The following is a 20,271-nucleotide window of genomic DNA, read 5'->3' on the forward strand; positions in this document are numbered from 1 at the left end:
AGGTGGACTTACACTGATATTCCATCAGGTCTCCATCACCATAAAGCTCTGAGAAGAAAAGGCCTAGTAGAATGTGAGATCACAATCAAAATGAATAAAATAGTAATAATAGTGTAACAGAATCAATCATGCCATTTTAGATATTATAAACTATATCATGTTTATTTAAATGTTACAAATCCTTGACAACTCCTGCGTGTGTGTGTGTGTGTGTGTGTGTGTGTGTGTAACATGTTTTGATGTGAAAGATGATGATTCTGCATTCACAGAGGTGTATGTAAAGTCCATCCTTTCAGCTGGAACATGGAGGATGGATCAGTGTCTCCTGCGTCTACGCTCCTGGCTCCTGTCTCTCTCCAGTCCTCCATTACGGCTCAGGACCGTGGAGCTGTTAATGCACCTCAAGTGGTCGGTTGTCACATTAGCGGGCCTGTCAGTATCACAACTGAGACACACATTCACACAACTGGTAAGAAACTTAAAATAAATAAATAAATATTTCTAATAACATTCTCTATCGTAATAAATCCATACATGCTTCAAATACTCAGTAAAGATACCTGATAATTGAACAGAGTACAGACACATTTGAATACCTCATTCTCTTATTCTGCATGTTCTCTTGTGAACCAGCCGAACCTCGTCAGCCAACCCTGTGTGAAGCCTCTGATACCGGTGAGCACTGTGTTTAGATTCCACTCTTCAACAAAGCACGAAAGTTTACAGAAGATACTAGAACAGGGGTTGTACACGGGTGCTAGAATTATGTGAAGGACTGGGGGTGGGGGGGATAGGGGGTTTATTTAATATAAAAACTAAAATAAATAAAATACATTACATTTTTCCAGCAAAGCAACTGTCACACACTGCAATGTTTCAGTGCACAATCCCAAGTAATTCTTTCAATATTCATCTCACCTAACTCCTAACCCCTAACTCCTAACATCTAACTCCTAACCCCTAACTCCTAATCCCTAACTCCTAACTCCTAACTCCCAACATCTAACTCCTAACCCCTAACTCCCAACATCTAACATCTAACTCCTAACTCCTAACCCCTAACCCCTAACTCCTAACCCCTAACTCCCAAAATCTAACTCCTAACCCCTAACTCCCAAAATCTAACTCCTAACCCCTAACCCCTAACTCCCAAAATCTAACTCCTAACCCCTAACTCCTAACTCCTAACCCCTAACCCGTAACTCCTAAATCGTAACTCCTAACCTCTAACTCCTAACCTTTTGTCTATTTTCTTATTTATGCAATTTGGATTTCTGTATTAGCCTGATAGGACGGAATGTGCTGAATTCATCCATTATTTAAATTTTTGTATTTCTTGGCACACACTAATATAGAAAATAATTTTTTCAGTTTTTTTAATGGACTCCTTTTTAAGAGGAGTTGTTTCTACTCAAAGTAGAAGTGCAAGCCTCTAATTTATAAATTGTTATACTTGGAATGGGATGTGTGTGCTGGTGTTTTTTTTTTATTATTAAAAATTATACATCATCACAAATTATAGAATGTTATCAAACCCCAGATAAATAAGTTTTGTAAGTTAAAGAACCCTTGAAGAGCTCCAAACTACAAAGTCAGTTTAGGTAAATGTTTTGCCTTCTGACAAATACAGTTATTATATACACTCTTAGAAATAAAGGTTCTCCAAGGGTTCTGTAGATAATTCAGGCTTAATGACTTCCAAAATAGGTTCTACTTAGAACCCTTTCTAACACACTGTTGTAGGGACAAGGGTTCCACCAGACGGGCAACTGAAAACTCTTAAAACCAATCTTTTTCTTTCTAAAAGAAAATAAATTTGCTTAAATAGAGTGGTTGCTTTCTGAGACATTTAGAACTTAATGACAAAAAGGCAAATGACAAAATTCATTAATGATGAATTCACCTTAATAAGGACAAATTAATAACAAACGATTTTTGTAAAATGTCAAACATTATGCATGAGTGTAATCTGTGTTGAAGTGAACTCAGCTCAATACCCAAATATATCTTCATCTCTCCTGACATGTGGTTATTTATTTTTCAGCACCCAACATTATATTAAGTGTCAGTAAAAAGCTGAAATCTAATCTGAGACAGAAACATGAGACCATCTTTGAAGGAATTGCTAAAAGAGGGAACCCAACTGTCTTCAGGGAGATTTACACAGAGCTCTACGTCACACTGGGAGAAACAGAAGGCGTGAACAGTGAGCATGAGGTTTGGCAGATAGACCCTGCTTTCAAGACACCTCCTGAGCAGGACATGCCAATCAACTGCAATGACATCTTCAAACCATTCAAGCAGCAACGTCTTGTAGAGAACAACAAGGAAAAGAAAACCAAAGACAACGAACGTGAATGTAAAATCAGAACTGTGTTGACTAAAGGCATTGCTGGAATCGGAAAAACTGTCTCACTGCAGAAGTTTATTCTTGACTGGGCTGAAGAAAAAGCCAATCAGGACATCGATCTGTTATTTGTGTTACCTTTCCGTGAGCTGAACTCCATTATAGGTGAGAAGTTCAGTCTTCATGAGCTTCTACTTGACTTTCACCCTGAACTTAAAGAATTTAAAGATGTAAAATTCTATGAAAACTGTAAAACTATATTCATTTTTGACGGTCTAGATGAAAGCAAGCTTAAATTCGATTTCGAAAACAAGAGAGTCTCAAGCATTTCCAAATCAGCATCTCTGAACGAGCTGATGACCAACATCATCAAAGGGAATCTGCTTCCCTCCGCTTTGGTGTGGATAACGTCACGGCCGGCTGCAATAGACATTATCCCTCCGAATCTGATCCACCGTGTGACTGAAGTACGAGGATTCACAGACTTACAGAAGGAGGAATACTTCAAAAAAAGAATCAGTGACCAAACCTTGGCCAACAGAATCATCTCACATGTAAGGGATGTGAGGAGCCTTGAGATCATGTGCCATATACCAGTCTTCTGTTGGATCATAGCGACAGTTCTGGAAGAAATGCTAATCGGAGGGCGTGAACGAATCCCATCCTCTCTTACTGAGATGTACACACGCTTTTTACTCATCCAAACGAATGAAAAAAAGAAAAAGTATTCTGGGAGGACGGAAACAGATCTATTAAGGCTGTCCAGTGCTGATGTTGAGATCATCTTGAAACTTGGGGAGCTGGCTTTTCACAAACTTCAGGAAAGCAACATTGTGTTTTCAGAAGATGATCTAAAGGATTATGGCATTGATATCACTGAAGCCTCTGTGAGGTCAGGAGTGTTTACTGAGATTATCAGAGAGGAGGATCCGATGTTTTCGGTAAAGAAGTACAGCTTTGTCCACTTAAGCTTTCAGGAGTATCTCGCAGCCTTCTTTGTCTTCTACAAATTTACTGTTGAAGGAATCGATGCAATGCAATCCAACCAAAAGAAACATGCTGAAGACTACATCTTTCGATTTAGTGGAAGTGATTATGATGATGGCAGCAACAATTATGACTTTCCCCCGAGAAATTTGACCTTGCATTATTTTCAAAAAAACGCAATACACAATACCATGAAGAGTAGGAGTGGGCATTTGGATCTTTTCCTTCGCTTCCTCCTTGGTCTCTCAATGGAGTCCAATTTGCGTCTGCTGAAGTCCATCCCTTTGAAAGTAAAGAACCCGCAGGAGAACATTCATCAGACTATGCAGTACATCAAATACATGCTCAGGGAAAATGATGACAGAAAAACTCCTTCCTCAGAGAGATGCATCAACCTTTTTCATTGTCTTCTGGAGCTGGATGATCACTCCATGGTAGAGGAAATCCGAAGATTTCTGACCATAGAAAAACAAACTGAGGACAGATTAACAGCAGCACAATGCTCCACCTTGGCCTACATCATTCTGATGTCCAAGGAGGTCCTGGAAGAATTGGATCTGAATAAATACAACACATCTGAAGAAGGTCGTAGAAGGCTTCTCACGGCTGTAAGGAAGTGCAGAAGGGCTCTGTGAGTGAAGCTTCTTTTGTTTCAGTAATATTTAAGTTTCCTTTCTATGTTCAAAAATTGTAAATCAACCACTTTATATTCAATGTATTCTACTTGTTACTTGTCAGCTAATCTATATGTCCATACTGTCATGGTGTGAGTCCATGGAGGTGGACACAAATCCAGAACTTCTTCTTTATTTAAAAAAACAAAACAGAACACAGGAAAACAGACGAGGAATATGGAACACCAGGGAACCAGAACAACCAGAAACTAAGCAATAGTAGAAAAAACAAAGTAAGAAAATACGTAAACTATCAAAAAGACTATACATAACACAAAAACATCAAATGGAAATACAGAACCATACAAAACATAACATAATCTGAACATAATGCCCCAGAAAACAAGGAGATTAAATATAACTAATCAAGAAATAACAAACAGGTGAGCATGGTTCAGACAGGAAATCAGTGAGACAACAGAAGAAGTTCTGCAATAACACTCAGGATGCCATCTAGTGGCCCAAGGTGGAATTGAACCTGAGGGCCCATGACACATCTATTTATTTATCAATGGGTAGCTCGCTAATCTCCTTCCGTCTTGAATTTGTGAATTCTGCCTTGAAATTAGAAATCATCTACCTACGGTGTTCCTATAACATTGTATAATATCATTACCTACAGTGGCTTGCATAAAACCCTTGAACTTTTCCATATTTACAACCTGGAACTGAAAATTACTTAATGTGTCATTATTCTTATTTGATTTATGCAATATGTCTATCTTGAAGCTGCATTTTTTTTTATTGTGACATAAAAGTTAATTAAGCAAAAGATAGGGCATTTTTTTGGTTACATAAATATACTTGGTAGAGCTACCTTTGACTGCAATAACAGCTGCAGGTCTTCTGACTCTATCAGCTTCGCACATCTGCATGCTAATATTTTCAACCCTTCTTCTTGGTAAAATTGCTCAAGCTCTGTCAGATATGATAGGATTTTGTCCTCCATTTGAAGTGTCTCACAGACTAGAACAGGTTTTCTTCTAATTTTGTCCTGGATTTGGCTCTATCCATCTCACTTCAGACCCTGACCGCTTTCCCAGTCCCTGCTGATGAAAAGCATCCCCACAACATGATGCAACATTAACACGCTTGAGTATGGTGTTTTCAGGGTGATGAGCAGTGTTGGGTTTCTGCCAAGACTGAAATGTTGCATTTTGGCTCTAATTAGACCTAAATAACCTTTTTCTGACTCCACCTCACCTCTGTATGATCTGATTGTCTCTATTATGTTTATGTAACTTCACTATGCAGAGAAAGATTTCTGGAGATTAATGATATATTGATTATATGAATAGAGCACCACAGGAAATATAATTCAGTTGAATCTGTGTCTCTGCAGAATGGCTGATTGTGGTCTGACAACACAATGCTGTAAGACTGTGGCTTCTGCACTTCAGGATCCAGACGCATCTTTAAGAGAGCTTGACCTCAGCCGCAATTTATTGACCATGGATCAGGAATCTCTCCTGCCTGGCCTGAATAGTCCGTATTGCAGGCTGGAGAATCTGAACATCAGTTACATCAACCTGGAGAAGTCAGGAGCATCTATTCTGCGTGCGGTCCTGATGGGTCCACACCCTCAGCCACACAAACTAAAGTGAGGAGAACCATGTACCACAGATCATAAGAATCACTGAAAAGAACGTGTCATGTAAACATCAGTATGTTACTAAATTAATATTAGCAAAAATATATAAATGTCATCAATATCTGTTCTTAGTCAACACAATAAGTGTAAGTAAAGTGATGTGAGAGTCAGTAATACAATAGTAATATTATATATAGCTGCAAGCAGCAATGGCGGATTCCTCCTTAATATTGCGGACCATTTAAAAATTGACCTGGTAGAGAAATGTGTCCCACAGATGCAACATTTCAATGCGTTTGAATCAATGGCAGATTTTAAGCTCATTGTTGTTATATGTAGTTTTCCACAAATGATCATTGTAGAGAAAAAGCAGATGTCAGCGAGAATTTTGGAGAATTAATTTGTGCGGATACAGCACTACTTTAACATTATTTTGAATTTATTCCTGCTGCTATAAAATTCATCTGAGTGAAGTGCATTTTGGCTCGATCCAAGACAGAGTGCCATCTAGTGGACGATAAAATATTATTAAATATAATATAACAGATATTATCAAAGTTCATATTCCTTTTAATATCATTGTTTTTGGAAATATGAGGTTGCCATCGCACATGGTAACGTAATGTAGTGTCCTCTTTCTGTGTGGCACAGATCCATAGGTTAATGTTCCATTGATTTATGGACACAAGAAATATGAGCAACAGTTGTCAATTAACCAATATGTAAATAGTTTGGCCAACTTTTATTTGATTCCTTATTGCTTATCACGCCATAAAAAGACAAGTATCCAACACATCTGTACCACAGTTCAAGTCAATCGGACATACGGTTAGGGTTAGTTTAGGGTTAGGATTTTTTTTTTGTAGTTTTGGACAAATTTTCAATGTATTTACAGAGTCAGAGTGGGCCTTAAACAAATGGTTATTGATCCTTGAGTGAGTATCTTAAACCTCGACTGTATGGATTAGAGATTTTTACTGCATGAACATCTACCAAATGACCAAATATATGATTTATCCTTTTTTGCAGGCTCTACGCATGTCATATTAAAGATGACTGTGCAGAGATTCTGCTTTCAGCCTTTCAGTCGTCCGAGTGTCAGTTGAAAGAGCTGGACATCAGCTACAACTGCCTAACCAAGAAAGGCATGGCATTGGTCCTTCAGGGTCTGCAGAGTCCCAGCTGTTTTCTTGAAATATTAAGGTGAGGGAAGTTTACAATTTATGACAATTTTTTTTTTTTAATTTAGACCCTTTAACCTTTAAGTAACTTGTTAGTTGGAGAAACCACCATTCTGCTCATATAGTCTTACAGCAGATCTTCAGTCTTTACCCATCTCCCATGCTCAATATTATTAATTTTATACAACACAAAATAATGCTAAGGAGGAAGCACCACTAGAAAGCACAATATGGATCTCAAAATGTCTGAGCATCAGCTAATGACTAATAACGTTTATCTTAGTAATGAAATAAGTTAATGGGTTAATAGAACTTAAAATTGTGTTTGTGATTAAATGTTTACCAACACCAATGTATACTAATATTAGTGTAAAATGTGTTTTACAGAATGTCCAGCAGTGAGATCAGTGTTGAGAGCTGTACTTATCTGGCATCAGCCCTCAAACACTCATTTCTGAGAGAGCTGATTCTGAACAGCTGCAGCATTGGCGATGTGGGAGTAAAACGTCTCTGCCCTGGACTAATAAGTCCTCACTGTCAGCTTCAGACACTGGAGTGAGAACCAGTCACGTTTATTACGATTTTTTTCATATGTACTGATCAGTTATGCAGTTTTTAGATAAAAAATTATAATTCTGAGGACATTTCTATAATTTACAGTGATTTCTTCTGTTTTGGTGAATATCTCACGCGAAGTTGTTTCAGAAATGAAAACATAATCTAAGATAAAACAAAGGCAACCCAAGTAAATACACAATACAGTTTTTAAACATGTCACGTAATGGAGGCACAGCTGGAAGCAAGTGCAGGTGTGGTGGTTTAATAAAATACAACAATCAGGCAGAAATCACTAAAATGAAAACAGGCAGAGGTCAGTCAATCCATATTGGTGATGCATTCTGGGAAACGGAGTCACTGGCCTGCAACGACATGACTCTATGATAATGTTATTTATTGAGCAAAAAAGTTATCCAATACCAACTGGGCCTGTGTGAAAATGTATTTGCCCCCATAGTTACTAATCCCCCAAATCTATGACACTGCATTGATAACGGGGTTCAGCTGGACGAGACACAACCAGACCTGATTACTGCAAACCCTGTTCAATCACATCTACACTTACATAGAACTTTTTCAGCAGCAGGAAGTTGGTTAAAAGTTCTTGCCCAGTAACACTACTGTGGCAAAGTTGAAATAAATTCCAGAAATGATGAGGAAGAAGGAGATTGAAATATATCAGTCTGGGAAGGGTTACAAAGCTATTTCAAAGGCTCTGGGACTCCAAAGAACCACAGCGAGAGCCGTTATCTTTAAATGGAAAAACCGAAGTGGCCGAACTTCCAAAATTCCTCCAAGAGCACAGTGATATCTCATAAAGGAAATCACTAAAGATCCAAGGACAACATCAAAGGACTTACAGGCTTCTCTTGCATCAATAAAGGCCACTGTTCATGACTCTATCAGAAAGACACCGGGGGAAAATGGATCCATGGAAGACTGGCGAGGTGAAAACCACAGAAGAACATTAAGACTCGTCTGAATTTCGCCAAAACACACTAGCAAGGCACAACCAGATTTTAAGTTTAAGGGGCAGTTAGTTTTTCATATTGGTCATAGATGTTGGATCACTTAAGTTTTTGCTACGATAAAATAAATAAATAAATAAAAACTGTATTGTGTTTTTACTCAGGTTCACTTTGTTTTATGTTGTATTTTGTTTGAAGATCTAAAACTATTTAGTATGAGATATACACAAAAATAGAAGAAATCAGGATGGGGCAAATACTTTTTCACAGCACTGTATTTAATGATAATCACTTCAAAATGAACTAGACTTAAATTTGACTTAAGTTTGATATTACAGCAAAAAGAGAAATAATCACAAGGGGGTCAATACTTTCTGGAGGTTCTGTATAAAGTGCAGGAAATACCAGGTGTAAGATCTGATCATGTCAGAAGGGACGAATACAGGAAATGGAAAACACACCATTGTTTAAAAGAGGATGTAAACAGGATGTAGAAGGATAAAACTGAGGTAATGATATTGCTCATAGGAGCAGTCAAAGCCTTGAGCTAAATGCTGGAGACCTGGAGTCTGTCACACACCTTCGAAATCCCAGGTCTCTAGTAGCAGGCCTAACTCTAAATAAAGATGTCACCCACAGGAAAGCAATATATACTGGTTTGAGGGAGTTTACTCATCTTTTTTTCCTCATTCCCACAGGCTTAGACAGTGTAACCTCTCATGCAAAGCTTGTGTTTATCTGAGCGTGATCTTGGACACTTACTCCGTGGTTAAAACACTCAACCTGAGAGACAACGACCTTCAAGATTCAGGAGTTCAGCTTCTTGCTACTGGACTGAAAAATCCTAACTGTGTCCTCCAGAAACTGGGGTTTGGAAAATGTTTATGAACATTTTTTTTTTCATCCAGGTCATCCAATGTTTGACCACCAAAAATATTCAGCTGAAAAAGAACAAACATAAACAAATTTGTACATTCAAATGAGCAGAGTATTCTCACAGAAAATCCCAAACTTTCCCCTTTTTATCCCAACAACTCAACCTCTACATCAATTATCCCAACACTACTCCCATTCATCCCAACACTACTCCCATTCATCCCAACACTACTCCCATTCACCTCAACACTACTCCCATTCATCTCAACACTACTCCCATTCCTCCCAACACCGCCCCATTCATCCCAACACTACTCCCATTCATCCCAACACTACCCCATTCATCCCAACACTACTCCCATTCCTCCCAACACTACCCCATTCATCCCAACACTACTCCCATTCATCCCAACACTACCCCATTCATCCCAACACTACTCCCATTCATCCCAACACTACTCCCATTCATCCCAACACTACTCCCATTCACCTCAACACTACTCCCATTCATCCCAACACTACCCCATTCATCCCAACACTACTCCCATTCATCCCAACACTACTCCCATTCATCCCAACACTACTCCCATTCACCTCAACACTACTCCCATTCATCCCAACACTACTCCCATTCCTCCCAACACCGCCCCATTCATCCCAACACTACTCCCATTCATCCCAACACTACCCCATTCATCCCAACACTACTCCCATTCATCCCAACCCCTTTTTCACACATCCAAATCCACCCCTTTAACCTGTATCAGTTTATTCTAACTCAAGAGCCAAACCCTCAAGCACTGTCTTATCAACCTCATTCTCAATAATCTTAAGCCTCCTCACCACCCCTCTACCAGTTCCATCTGCCAGTGCTGGTCTAATCAACCCTCCTCACATTGTTCACAGCTTCCAACTTCCAGACATTCATCTTTTCCCTTTAGTCTGCCCTTTTCCCTTTCTTCATCACAGTTCATTCAAACCCTCTGTAGCTAGCTCTGATTTTTCACTTCATCACATTAATTTAACAAGCCAGGCATGGAGCTTGCTTGACCAAGGCCAATAATTTCTGGCATTATTTGGGAATGACACACAGTCTGCCTCACATTCATCTTCACCTTTTATCTTTTAGGTTGTCAGGATGTTTCATTAGTGAAAAAGGCTGCTGTTCCTTGGCTTCAGCGCTGAGCTCAAACCCATCATCATGCCTGAGAGATCTCGATCTGAGCTACAATCATCCAGGAGTTGTAGGAAGGAAGCTGCTCTCTGATCTACTGGACGATCCGTGTTACAAACTGAAGACTTTAAGGTACTTTTTAGATTAACATGTATATTTGATTGCATTTATTCAAATATATTGCTCATACTTGAATGCACTGTATTATTTTAATGCATGCTTTAATGTTATAAGGTATCAAACAACAAATGTATTATGAACATGTGGTCAGGAAGTACAGCTTCAGACTTTCAGTTCCCTCATAACTATGATTTTGTTTTTTTAAAGCAAATGAACAACAAGTATACGTTTACATTTGGCATATTATTTTATTTAAAATGGTTTACAAGCTAAAAAAAGCTAACAAGCAGAATGCAGTCTAAGCTCAGTGTGAAAGTCTGCCTGCCTCATACAACAGCATATATCCAGATATTGTCAGATTATAGAGGAATTTTCTCCACTGGATCAAGGAGTCCTTTTTTAATGATAACAATTATATATATATATATATATATATATATATATATATATATATATATATATATATATATATATATATATATAAAAACAAACAAGAGTAGTGAGTACTGAGCTGCATTCTGAGTTACAGTGACAAGTACTTGTTATGAAATTTAGTATTTTTGTCTTTACTGCCCTGGGTAAACAATAGAACTATTCTAGGAGCAAATCCACATACAGTGCATCTGGAAAGTATTCACAGTGCTTCACTGTCTCCACATTTTATTGTGTTACAGTCTTATTCCAAAAGGGATTCAATTCATTATTTTCCTCAAAATTCTACAAACAACACCCCATAATGACCACGTGAATGACGTTTGTTTGAAATCTTTGCAAATTTATTAAAAATAAAAAACAAAAAAGCACATGTGCATAAGTATTCACACCCTTTGCTCAATACTTTGTTGAAGCAGCTTTGGCACCAATTACAGCCTCAAGTCTTTTTGAGAATGATGCTACAGGCTTGGCACTCCTATTTTGGGCAGTTTCTCCCATTCTTCTTTGCAGGACCTCTCAAGTTCCGTCAGGTTGCATGGGGAGCGTCGGTGCACAGCCATTTTCAGATCTCTCCAGAGATGTTCAATCGGGTTCAAGTCTGGGCTCTGGTTGGGCCACTCAAGGACGTTCACAGAGTCGTCCTGTAGACACTCCTTTGTTAACTTGGCTGTATGCTTAGGGTCGTTGTCCTGTTGGAAGATGAATCTTCGCCCCAGTCTGAAGTCCAGAGCGCTATGGAGCTGGTTTTCTTCAAGGATGTCTCTGTACATCGCTGCATTCATCTTTCCCTCGATCCTGACTAGTCTCCCAGTTCCTGCTGCTGAAAAACATCCCCACAGCATGATGCTGCCACCACCATGCATCACTGTAGGGATGGTATTGGCCAGGTGATGAGTGGTGCCTGGTTTCCTCCAGACATGACGCTTGTCATTCAGGCCAAAGAGTTCAATCTTTGTTTCATCAGACTAGAGAATTTTGTTTCTCATGGTCTGAGAGTCCTTCAGGTGCCTTTTGGCAAACTCCAGGCGGGCTGTCATGTGCCTTTTACTGAGGAGTGTCTTCTGTCTGGCCACTCTACCATACAGGCCTGATTGGTGGAGTGCTGCAAAGATGGTTGTTCTTCTGGAAGGTTCTCCTCTCTGCACAGAGACATACTGGAGCTCTGTCAGAGTGACCATCGGGTTTTTGGTCACCTCCCTGACTAAGGTCCTTCTCCCCCAATCGCTCAGTTTGGCCGGGTGGTCAGCTCTAGGAAGAGTCCTGCTGGTTCCAGACTTCTTCCATTTACGGATGATGGAGGCCACTGTGATCATTGGGACCTTCAATGCTGCAGAAATGTTTCTTTACCCTTCCCCAGATCTGTGCCTCCATACAGTCCTGTCTCGGAGGTCTACAGACAGTTCCTTGGACTTCACGGCTTGGTTTGTGCTCTGACATGCAGTGTTAACTGTGGGACCTTATATAGACAGGTGTGTGCCTTTCCAAATCATGTCCAATCAACTGAATTTACCACAGGTGGACTCCAGTCAAGCTGTAGCAACCTCTCAAGGATGATCAGTGGAAACAGGATGCACCTGAGCTCAATTTTCAGTGTCATGGAAAAGGGTGTGAATACTTCTGTACATGTGCTTTTTTTGCTTTTTATTTTTAATAAATTTGCAAAGATTTCAAACAAACTTCTTTCACGTTGTCATTATGGGGAATTGTTTGTAGAATTTTGAGGAAAATAATTAATTGAATCCATTTTGGAATAAGACTGTAACATCACACAATGTGGAGAAAGTGAAGCGCTGTGAATACTTTCCGGATGCACAGCTAAACGCAATTTGTGTGTGTGTGTGTCTGTGTGTGTGTGTGTGTGTGTGTGTGTGTGTGTGGGTGTGTGTGTGTAGATTGGACCATGATGGGAAATCCCGACTAACAACTGGTCTCTGGAAATGTGAGTGTTTATTGATTTTTTTTCATTCAGCTTTCTTTTATTTACATAAATACCACTTCAGCATCATAAAATGAATGTTAGGAATCACACGTTATATACAGTTGAGGCTACAGATATTTATAATATAATCTCAGTTGTTGTTTTTTTGAACAATTCCACACATTTCATGTTACCATGTGTTCCTTTTGGCAAGTCTGTTTGGGCATATCTCACATCAGAGGTGGACTCTGGAGTAAACATAAGAGAGAAGCTGTCTTTGGACAATTGCAATAAGCTTTCTGCTAGTGGCCGGATCCTTCTGTGCACTTTACATTACATTTACAGTATTTAGCAAACGCCCTTATCCAGAGCGACTTACATTTCTATGTCTGAGCAGTTGAGGGTTAAGGGTCTTGCTCAAGGGCCCAACAGTGGTGGCTTGGCGGTGCAGGGGTTAGAACTCACAAACTTTTGATCAGTAGCCGACGTCTTGACCACTGATTTCACAAAAATCCCACAGAGACGTTGAGTTCTGCACCTCTTCTTCCTCAGCTCACCTTGGAAGACGTGAGACGGCCAACCTGTCCATACAGTATTTCACTGAGTTTTGTGCTTTTTTGTGGAAAACTACTTGAATTGGCAACAGTGCAATTGCAAGAAATAGTTTTTCATGTTTTTTCACAGTGATGTTTGTTGGTAAATGAGACCTTTTAACTGTACTCATGTTCGATGCACATGAACTAAGGAGGGCTTTGACTGAATGTGCATTGTGATGACATCACATGGCGCATTGTCATGATGTCACAGGATGTGTCATGGCCCAAATCTGTGGAAAAGCTAAGTCTTGTAGAATTTACTTGAATTTTGCATTAATTTCCTCAATCGCAGAATCCTGGAGGGACTGTGGCCAATCTTCAGTTTTATCTTCAGTGAGTGAAAAGCAGCTCAGTTGGGTTGAGGTCATCAGTCATTTAAGAACATTGCATTTCTTTGCCTTAAGAAGCTCTCGGGTTGCTTTCGCGGTAGGTTTTGGGCCACATCATCAATAAACACCAGTGACCCAGTTCCACGGGCAGCCGTACATGCCCTTGCCATAACACTTCCTCCACTATGTCTGACAGATGATGTGGTATGATTTGGATTATGAATCCTTCCTTTACTTCTCCATTCTCTTCTCTTCCCATCTTTCTCATACAGATTCATCTTGCATCAGAACTGCTTAGGCTTTTTTTTAAAGAGTTTTTTTTAGCAATGTCTAATCTGCCTTTCTTTTCTTGAGAGTTACCAGAGGTTTACATCTTGAATTAAACCGTCTGTATTTACATTCATGAAGGTGTTTCTTGATTGTAGACTTTGACAATGATACACCTACCTCCTCCAGAATGTTCTTGACTTGTCTAGATGTTGTGAAGGGGTTCTTCTTCAACAAGGAAAGAATTCTGCGATCGTCCACTGTAGTTGTCTTCCGTGGTCTTCCAGGTCTTTTGGTGTCGCTGAGCTCGCCAGTGCGTTCCTTCTTTTTTTAAGAACATACCAAATTGTTAATTTTGCCTCTCCTAAAGTTTCTGCTGTCTCTCTGATAGGTCTGATTTGTTTTTTCAGCCTAATGATGGTATCCTTCACTTGCATCGACACCAACATGGACTGCATGTTGAGATTTCCCATGAACAGATACCACATGCAAATTCAACACTTAGAATCAACTTCAGACCTTTAATCTGCTTAATTTGTCATGAAACAAAGAGGAAACAAGCCGCACCTGGACATGAACCTGCTTATCCGTCAATTGTCCCATTACTTTTGTGCCTGTGAAAATGGCAAATGGCTGAAATTCCCAAACGGTTAATGCAGTGTTTTGTTAAACCGCTGAAATTACAGCTGAACATCGACATCATTTCAGATCTACTGTGGCGGTGTACAGAGGCAAAATTGTGAAACAAAAATTGTGTCACTGTCCAAATACATATGGACCTGACTGTGTGTATATATAGATGCTTTTGTCTTTGTTTCTCTTTCTCTTCTCGCATGGCTGCAAGCTCTACTTGCTAGTTATTTGTGTTTGCTGATTCAAGTTCTGTAAATGTTATTCTGTTGAACTGATTGCGTATTTGCTTCTCTCAGATCAAAAGCCAAGCCAAGCTACTAAAAAAAGATCATCAAACCTTCAGATAATTATACAAGTTACACAATTATTATTCTGAAAAACAAACAAACAAACAAATGAACACAATGTACACAATATACAAGTATAATAATCAGTTAACCAAGTATTCTAGGCATCAGTGACTCCACCATTATATGCTGAAATACGTAGACTGCAATAGCATGTAAATGCCATTTAAAAAATACACCAGCCTATTAAGTCCAACAAAGTGTTAATGTGTATGTATTTTCTTCCTAGACTACCAAGAGCTCAGCATCAGTGGGATGGCTTCCAGCAATAACATCATACTCTCTGAAGACCGGAAAGGACTTCTTAGGTGTCCAGAGCCTGAATATATGTACAACCAGCCATATAAGACCAGTGAACGAGTCCGATGGCAAGTGACATACTGCTTGGAAAAACTGACAGATGGAAGGTTTTATTGGGAGGTGCAGTGGTCTGGCTTTGTCAGTATTGGATTAAAAGAGGATTTTTCAGGAAAAACTTTGAAGTTTGTCTGCCACAGTCTCCAGTATGCTGCCATCCATGAAGAAAACATGCGTATCAAAACACTATATACAGTTGTAGATCCTGACTCCAGTCCTGGTCCCAAGAGATTTGGAGTATATCTGGACTACCCAGAGGGAACTCTGTCCTTTTATAGCATCTCCTCTCATGACATGAAGCACCTCTACACGTTCCACACCACCTTCAATAAACCAGTGAACCCAATGATCCATTTACCAAATCCACATGTGGTGGATGGACTGTCATCAATCATCATTGTAACACAATCTCCTGATTCTGTCCAACATACTGAAGCACAACTGTTTCAACAACTTGAGCTAGAGAGATATGACAATGAATTATCACTTTACAGTACAGTCTGGGACGACAGTTCTTGACTTCCCAGCATGCCTTAAGGCAGTGGTCACCAACCCTGTTCTTGGAGCTCTATGTTCCTGAAGACCTAATTAATTAATGAATTAATTAACATTAGATTAGAATTTCACTTCCTGACATTTAGATGTAATCTTGTATAATCAGTAAAATAATCAGCAACAGGGTGATTTTATCCTCAAAGAGGACAGGTTGATCGTTTTTCTATAGCAGAAGGTCTTGAAGTTTTCTGGAGCCCTGGAGACGGAAACAGCTTTATCTATAATCTATATGTATAATCTTTATCTATAACTGATCACCTGTTAAATAAATACAGCCATAACATTAAAACCACTGACCGGCGACGGGAAGAACATTGATGATGTCATTACAAAATCACTGGTCAAAGGTTGGCATTTATTTATTAGGCAGCAGATGAATAGTTAGTTCTGGAAGTTGATGTGTTGGAAGCATGAAAAATGGGAACGTGTAAGGATCTGAGCAACTTTCACAAGGATCAGATTGTGATGGTTACACGACTGGATCAGAGCATCTCCAAAACCACAGGTCTTGAGGGCTGTTCCCAGTATGCAGTGGTTAGTACCTACCAAAAGTGGTCCAAGTAAAGAGAACCGGTGAACTGGCGACAGGAAGACGATGTCCTGGTCTGATGAATCACGTTTACATTTGTTCACTTACCTGGAGAAGTAACCTAGCCAAGGTTATACAATTATAGAATTATTCTGGAAATTATTTCATTTGACATGTAGGGCAATTATTATGATTACTTTATTATTATTCTTTCTTATTGTATTTTGGTTTACTTGTATTTTTCGTTATTATGGTCTTGATGCTGTTGATTGAGATTTGAGCCAATAGGAATGCAAGGGGGAGTGGAAGTCCTGCCTCCATGTAATATTTTTTTCAGCAGATGCCTGTTTTCTTTTCTTCCTAATTAAGCCATGTAGCTGTCACAACGTTGGAGAACTGTCTGTTTATATATCTTATATATCAAACTGAAACTTTGCATCAAAGCTTCCCAGTATACACTGCTGCATCGTCTTTTTATTTTGAAGAACGGATTTTGTGAACAGGCCAGGTTTTTTGTGTGGATGAACAGTCTACTGCAGAGGATTGACACCACACAGAAGAGCCGCCCCCAGCAGAGCTCCTGTAACCCCTCTTCCTTGAATCACTTGATCAAGATTTCCCTAATCAGGGAATGGAGAGCCACCCAAACAATTGCATGCAGAAGATTTGAACACCTCCCTCAGGATACCCGCCTATGCGGCAGGACTGACACAACTTGTGGGTATGATTTGAAACAGAAAGAACCCCTTTGTAAGAAAGCCAGAAAACTGTAAATCCATCTATTCCATTTATTTCATTTAATTCATTTCCATTTTATTGTGACTCTGTACTTTACTTTAATCAATAGTCATTAAATGAAGCCGGGTACTTAACTGTACTTACCTTGTCCACTGGTCTCAATCCATTTAGTTAGTTATCAATACACCTCCCTCCGAATCTAGTACTGGTCCTATTTTATATACATACATACATATATATATATATATATATATATATATATATATATAGTAAACTGGGATCATGCCTGTTACACAACAACCCTACAACAATTTACTCTATGAATCCTGCACCATATGTTCAAAATCCTTTCATTATTTTGTCAAAAGTTCAGTTTACTGTTTTATTATTCCATAAATGACCATTTTTATTTCATTATAAGAGCGTCTTATAAAACCATGATACAACCCATGATCTAGCCGTGGTATTAAAACCATGAAAGGTCCAGATGTGAGAAGTGTGTGAAACACAAGATAAACAAGCATAATAAAATGCTGTTATTGAGCTCAAACTCCTCCGTCTTGAAGATGTTCCCATGGCTTAAAACTCCCTGACTGTTATAAAGTGCTGACACTGGAGTCTCCTTCCATGAATGTTTCCATAAATTTCACCATATCAACAATTACACATTTTCCTTTGTTAAATAACACATTTTACCCAGTTATCTGTTTATTATTAGCCCTAGATTAATGTAGATCCTATGCCATCCGAATCCCGGTGTAATTATTACTACAGTAACTATATCGTATTCGGCACACTGAAGTGTATCAGAGCAATCGATGTATTTGAATGATCGACCAATAATATTTCATATCTTTCTGCACATTGTTGTTATCCTCTTTGTGGTAGACGCTGATGCAAAGTTGAGTTTCTGCAGCCTTCTCCAGCATCTTTCTCTGCAGCGAGCTCCTGTAACGCTCTCACATACATCGTGTAGCGCTCTGTATCATCTAAAGTATCTTCCCTTAAGAGACAATGCTGCATATTTCTCTGTAGGGTTTGAAAGTATCTTTAACTGGTCCTTGTGAGACTCAAGCTGCTGCTCTATAGTCAGAGTGGTGGGGTATGAAGGTAGGACCTGGGGGCAATATGCGGTGATGAAGCATGAAGATGAAGTGAGTGGACGAGCAGAGTAACGGGCGGTGATGCGGTTAATGATCGCAGTCCATGATGTCTGCTCTTCTTCACTCTCGGCCTGGAAGTAGAAGAGTCTGGAGTCTGCGGTCCTGAGGCACAACACATGGGACCTCTTTTTATAATCTACAGGGTACGCCACGGCATGATGCAGTCTAATGACATTCTTCTTGTCTGCCTTGCAGAATGTAGCTTTGTTTTTTTGTAGATGCAGGACCAAGCCTTGTAGAACCGCAGTAAATGGTTTCCATGCTCTCTTGCCTCTTTTGGGTTTTCCTCCATTCTCGTCCATGACTCTTTTGCGGATGAGAGATCCTTTATTGTAGATCATGGTGGTAGGCTTGTTTTCACTCCCAACTGATGAGTTACAGTCAGAATCCTCTGGCTTCGATATTTCCGCAGCGATTACTCTGCACATTAATAGCGGCTTTCTTTTGACTGATTCGTACATGTCCTTCCATTCTTTCAGATTATACTGTGAAAAGCAGTTCACTCTTTTCAGGTCCACTATAAATTCCTCACAAGTCCTTTTCCTCCCTTTGTGATCACCATTAGGATCAGCGATGAGTAAGGTTGTGGCCCAGCTCATGTAGTACACATGAGGTTGTAAATTGAGCAGCTGTTCAGAACACTGAATGGACCAATGACTGAAGTGAGTTATCAGTAGATGCTGAATCTCAGGTGTATCCTTCAGCCAAAACACTCCAAGGAATGATCTGAGAGCCTCGATCAGAGACATCGATCCAAACTTAAAGTGCCTGACGTGTATGCGCAATGTCATCTCGGCTAGATCCTCATTCAGTTGGGGGATAATCTCCGGACATCTGAACGCATCTTGGTAGCGGAGATCCCTGGCAAAGATGTTCCCTTGCCAATATTTTCCTCTGCTGTTACAAGAAGATTTCACTTGCTGCATTTTCCCAGAGTTGATTTGATGGAAATCTCTCACCACTTCTTTCTGCTCTGCTGCTCCTGATGCAGCTTCTTCCTGTTCATCTTCCTCTGGCTTCATCCACTAGTTTTTCACTGATGGGCGAAGATTATAGGACATAGTCATCGTGTTGTAGTCAGCAGTTCTAATAACAAGCTCGCAATAAGAAGCTCACGTGCTGACACGTGATTGGATAATTGCCCGAATGGAAAGGTGTACGATTAATAAATAGGACAATTACTTTACATTACCGTTAAACCGAGTATATAAATGAACAGTCATGTAAAGTGTGTTCTTTACCACTAGGGGGCAGAAGTGCGTCTATAATTAACACCTTACATCATCTAGAGCTTTAGCATGTCTGTAATAACCTGAAGATTTATTTCCTACTGATAAAATGTGTTAGTGTGAGGAAACTGTTAATAAGAAGACACCCCCAGGAAACTGTTAATAAGACCACCCCATATTATTTTGGCTATTGGTATTGACAGTAATCAGTAAGACTGGAGGTCTGTAATTTTTGTTGTTATAATTATTGAACAATTACCGGTGAAATATTAGTCGTGATGAGAGACAGAAAGAATATTTGGTACTCATACCATTAGAGGGCGCTGATGAGCAGTGTTAGGGGAAAAACACCTACGAACGCACAGCGCTAGAACACACTGCTCGAGGTGTTGAGCTGCACGGCCACAGCGTGTCCATGGTCTCTAACGATTAATATGTCTTGCAATTAATTACAGCACATAAAGACAACGGTGAGCAAATAAAGAAGCTACATTACCCCAAACATGCATTACTCGTTTTAATGTGTGCAACAGTAGTATGATCAGAACATCAGGCTGTATCATTTAAATAATAATAATAATAATAATAATAATAATAATAATAATAATAATACGTGTTGCTCAAAGGAAAAGAATCTGTCTGTCTTTGCCATGTTGAGTTTAATTACTACAGAAACTGGAATGAGACTCAAATCCTCCA

General features: G+C 39.4%; 2 protein-coding genes and 1 long non-coding RNA gene across 13 annotated transcripts in view; 1 reads left to right on the forward strand and 2 right to left on the reverse strand.

Moving 5' to 3' along the window:
* Positions 1-17,319, forward strand: part of LOC108258731 (ribonuclease inhibitor) — an 18,249-nt gene extending 930 nt beyond the window's left edge. Inside the window, exons 1-11 of one of the 11 annotated variants that reach the window (XR_008393502.1) lie at positions 1-469; positions 634-675; positions 2,045-3,965; positions 5,351-5,608; positions 6,629-6,802; positions 7,168-7,335; positions 9,005-9,175; positions 10,312-10,488; positions 11,422-12,518; positions 12,804-12,850; positions 15,231-15,272. The exon at positions 1-469 is cut by the window's left edge and continues 861 nt beyond it. Coding sequence is in view for 10 of the 11 variants with exons in the window: in XM_017457581.3 (XP_017313070.1) it covers positions 304-469; positions 634-675; positions 2,045-3,965; positions 5,351-5,608; positions 6,629-6,802; positions 7,168-7,335; positions 9,005-9,175; positions 10,312-10,488; positions 12,804-12,850; positions 15,231-15,877 (3,771 nt within the window). In the remaining variant the exon portion in view is untranslated. Of the gene's footprint in view, positions 470-633; positions 676-2,044; positions 3,970-4,161; positions 4,242-5,032; positions 5,121-5,350; positions 5,609-6,628; positions 6,803-7,167; positions 7,336-9,004; positions 9,176-10,311; positions 10,489-11,421; positions 12,519-12,803; positions 12,851-15,230 lie in introns of those variants that run through there. The other 10 variants (XM_017457581.3, XM_017457580.3, XM_017457585.3 and 7 more) reach the window with 10 other exon arrangements.
* On the reverse strand, positions 9,776-10,116 carry LOC128629184 (uncharacterized). Its single transcript, XR_008393503.1, has 2 exons — positions 9,891-10,116; positions 9,776-9,807 (listed from the first exon to the last, which is right to left on the reverse strand). It is a non-coding gene; the product is annotated as an uncharacterized LOC128629184 (long non-coding RNA).
* Positions 17,320-17,460: 141 nt separating the features above from the next.
* On the reverse strand, positions 17,461-20,189 carry LOC128629192 (PH and SEC7 domain-containing protein 2-like). Its single transcript, XM_053676087.1, has one exon. The coding sequence runs from the start codon at positions 19,363-19,365 to the stop codon at positions 18,166-18,168; it is 1,200 nt and encodes a 399-aa protein (XP_053532062.1). The 5' UTR covers positions 19,366-20,189; the 3' UTR covers positions 17,461-18,165.
* Positions 20,190-20,271: the final 82 nt, after the last annotated feature.

Source organism: Ictalurus punctatus, chromosome 26, assembly GCF_001660625.3.
Source record: "Ictalurus punctatus breed USDA103 chromosome 26, Coco_2.0, whole genome shotgun sequence".
Taxonomy (NCBI): Eukaryota; Metazoa; Chordata; class Actinopteri; order Siluriformes; family Ictaluridae; genus Ictalurus; species Ictalurus punctatus.

Bases quoted from the DNA above. Each gene is read 5' to 3' on its own strand.
- LOC128629192 (XM_053676087.1), bottom strand. From the start codon at position 19,365: ATGAAGCCAGAGGAAGATGAACAGGAAGAAGCTGCATCAGGAGCAGCA.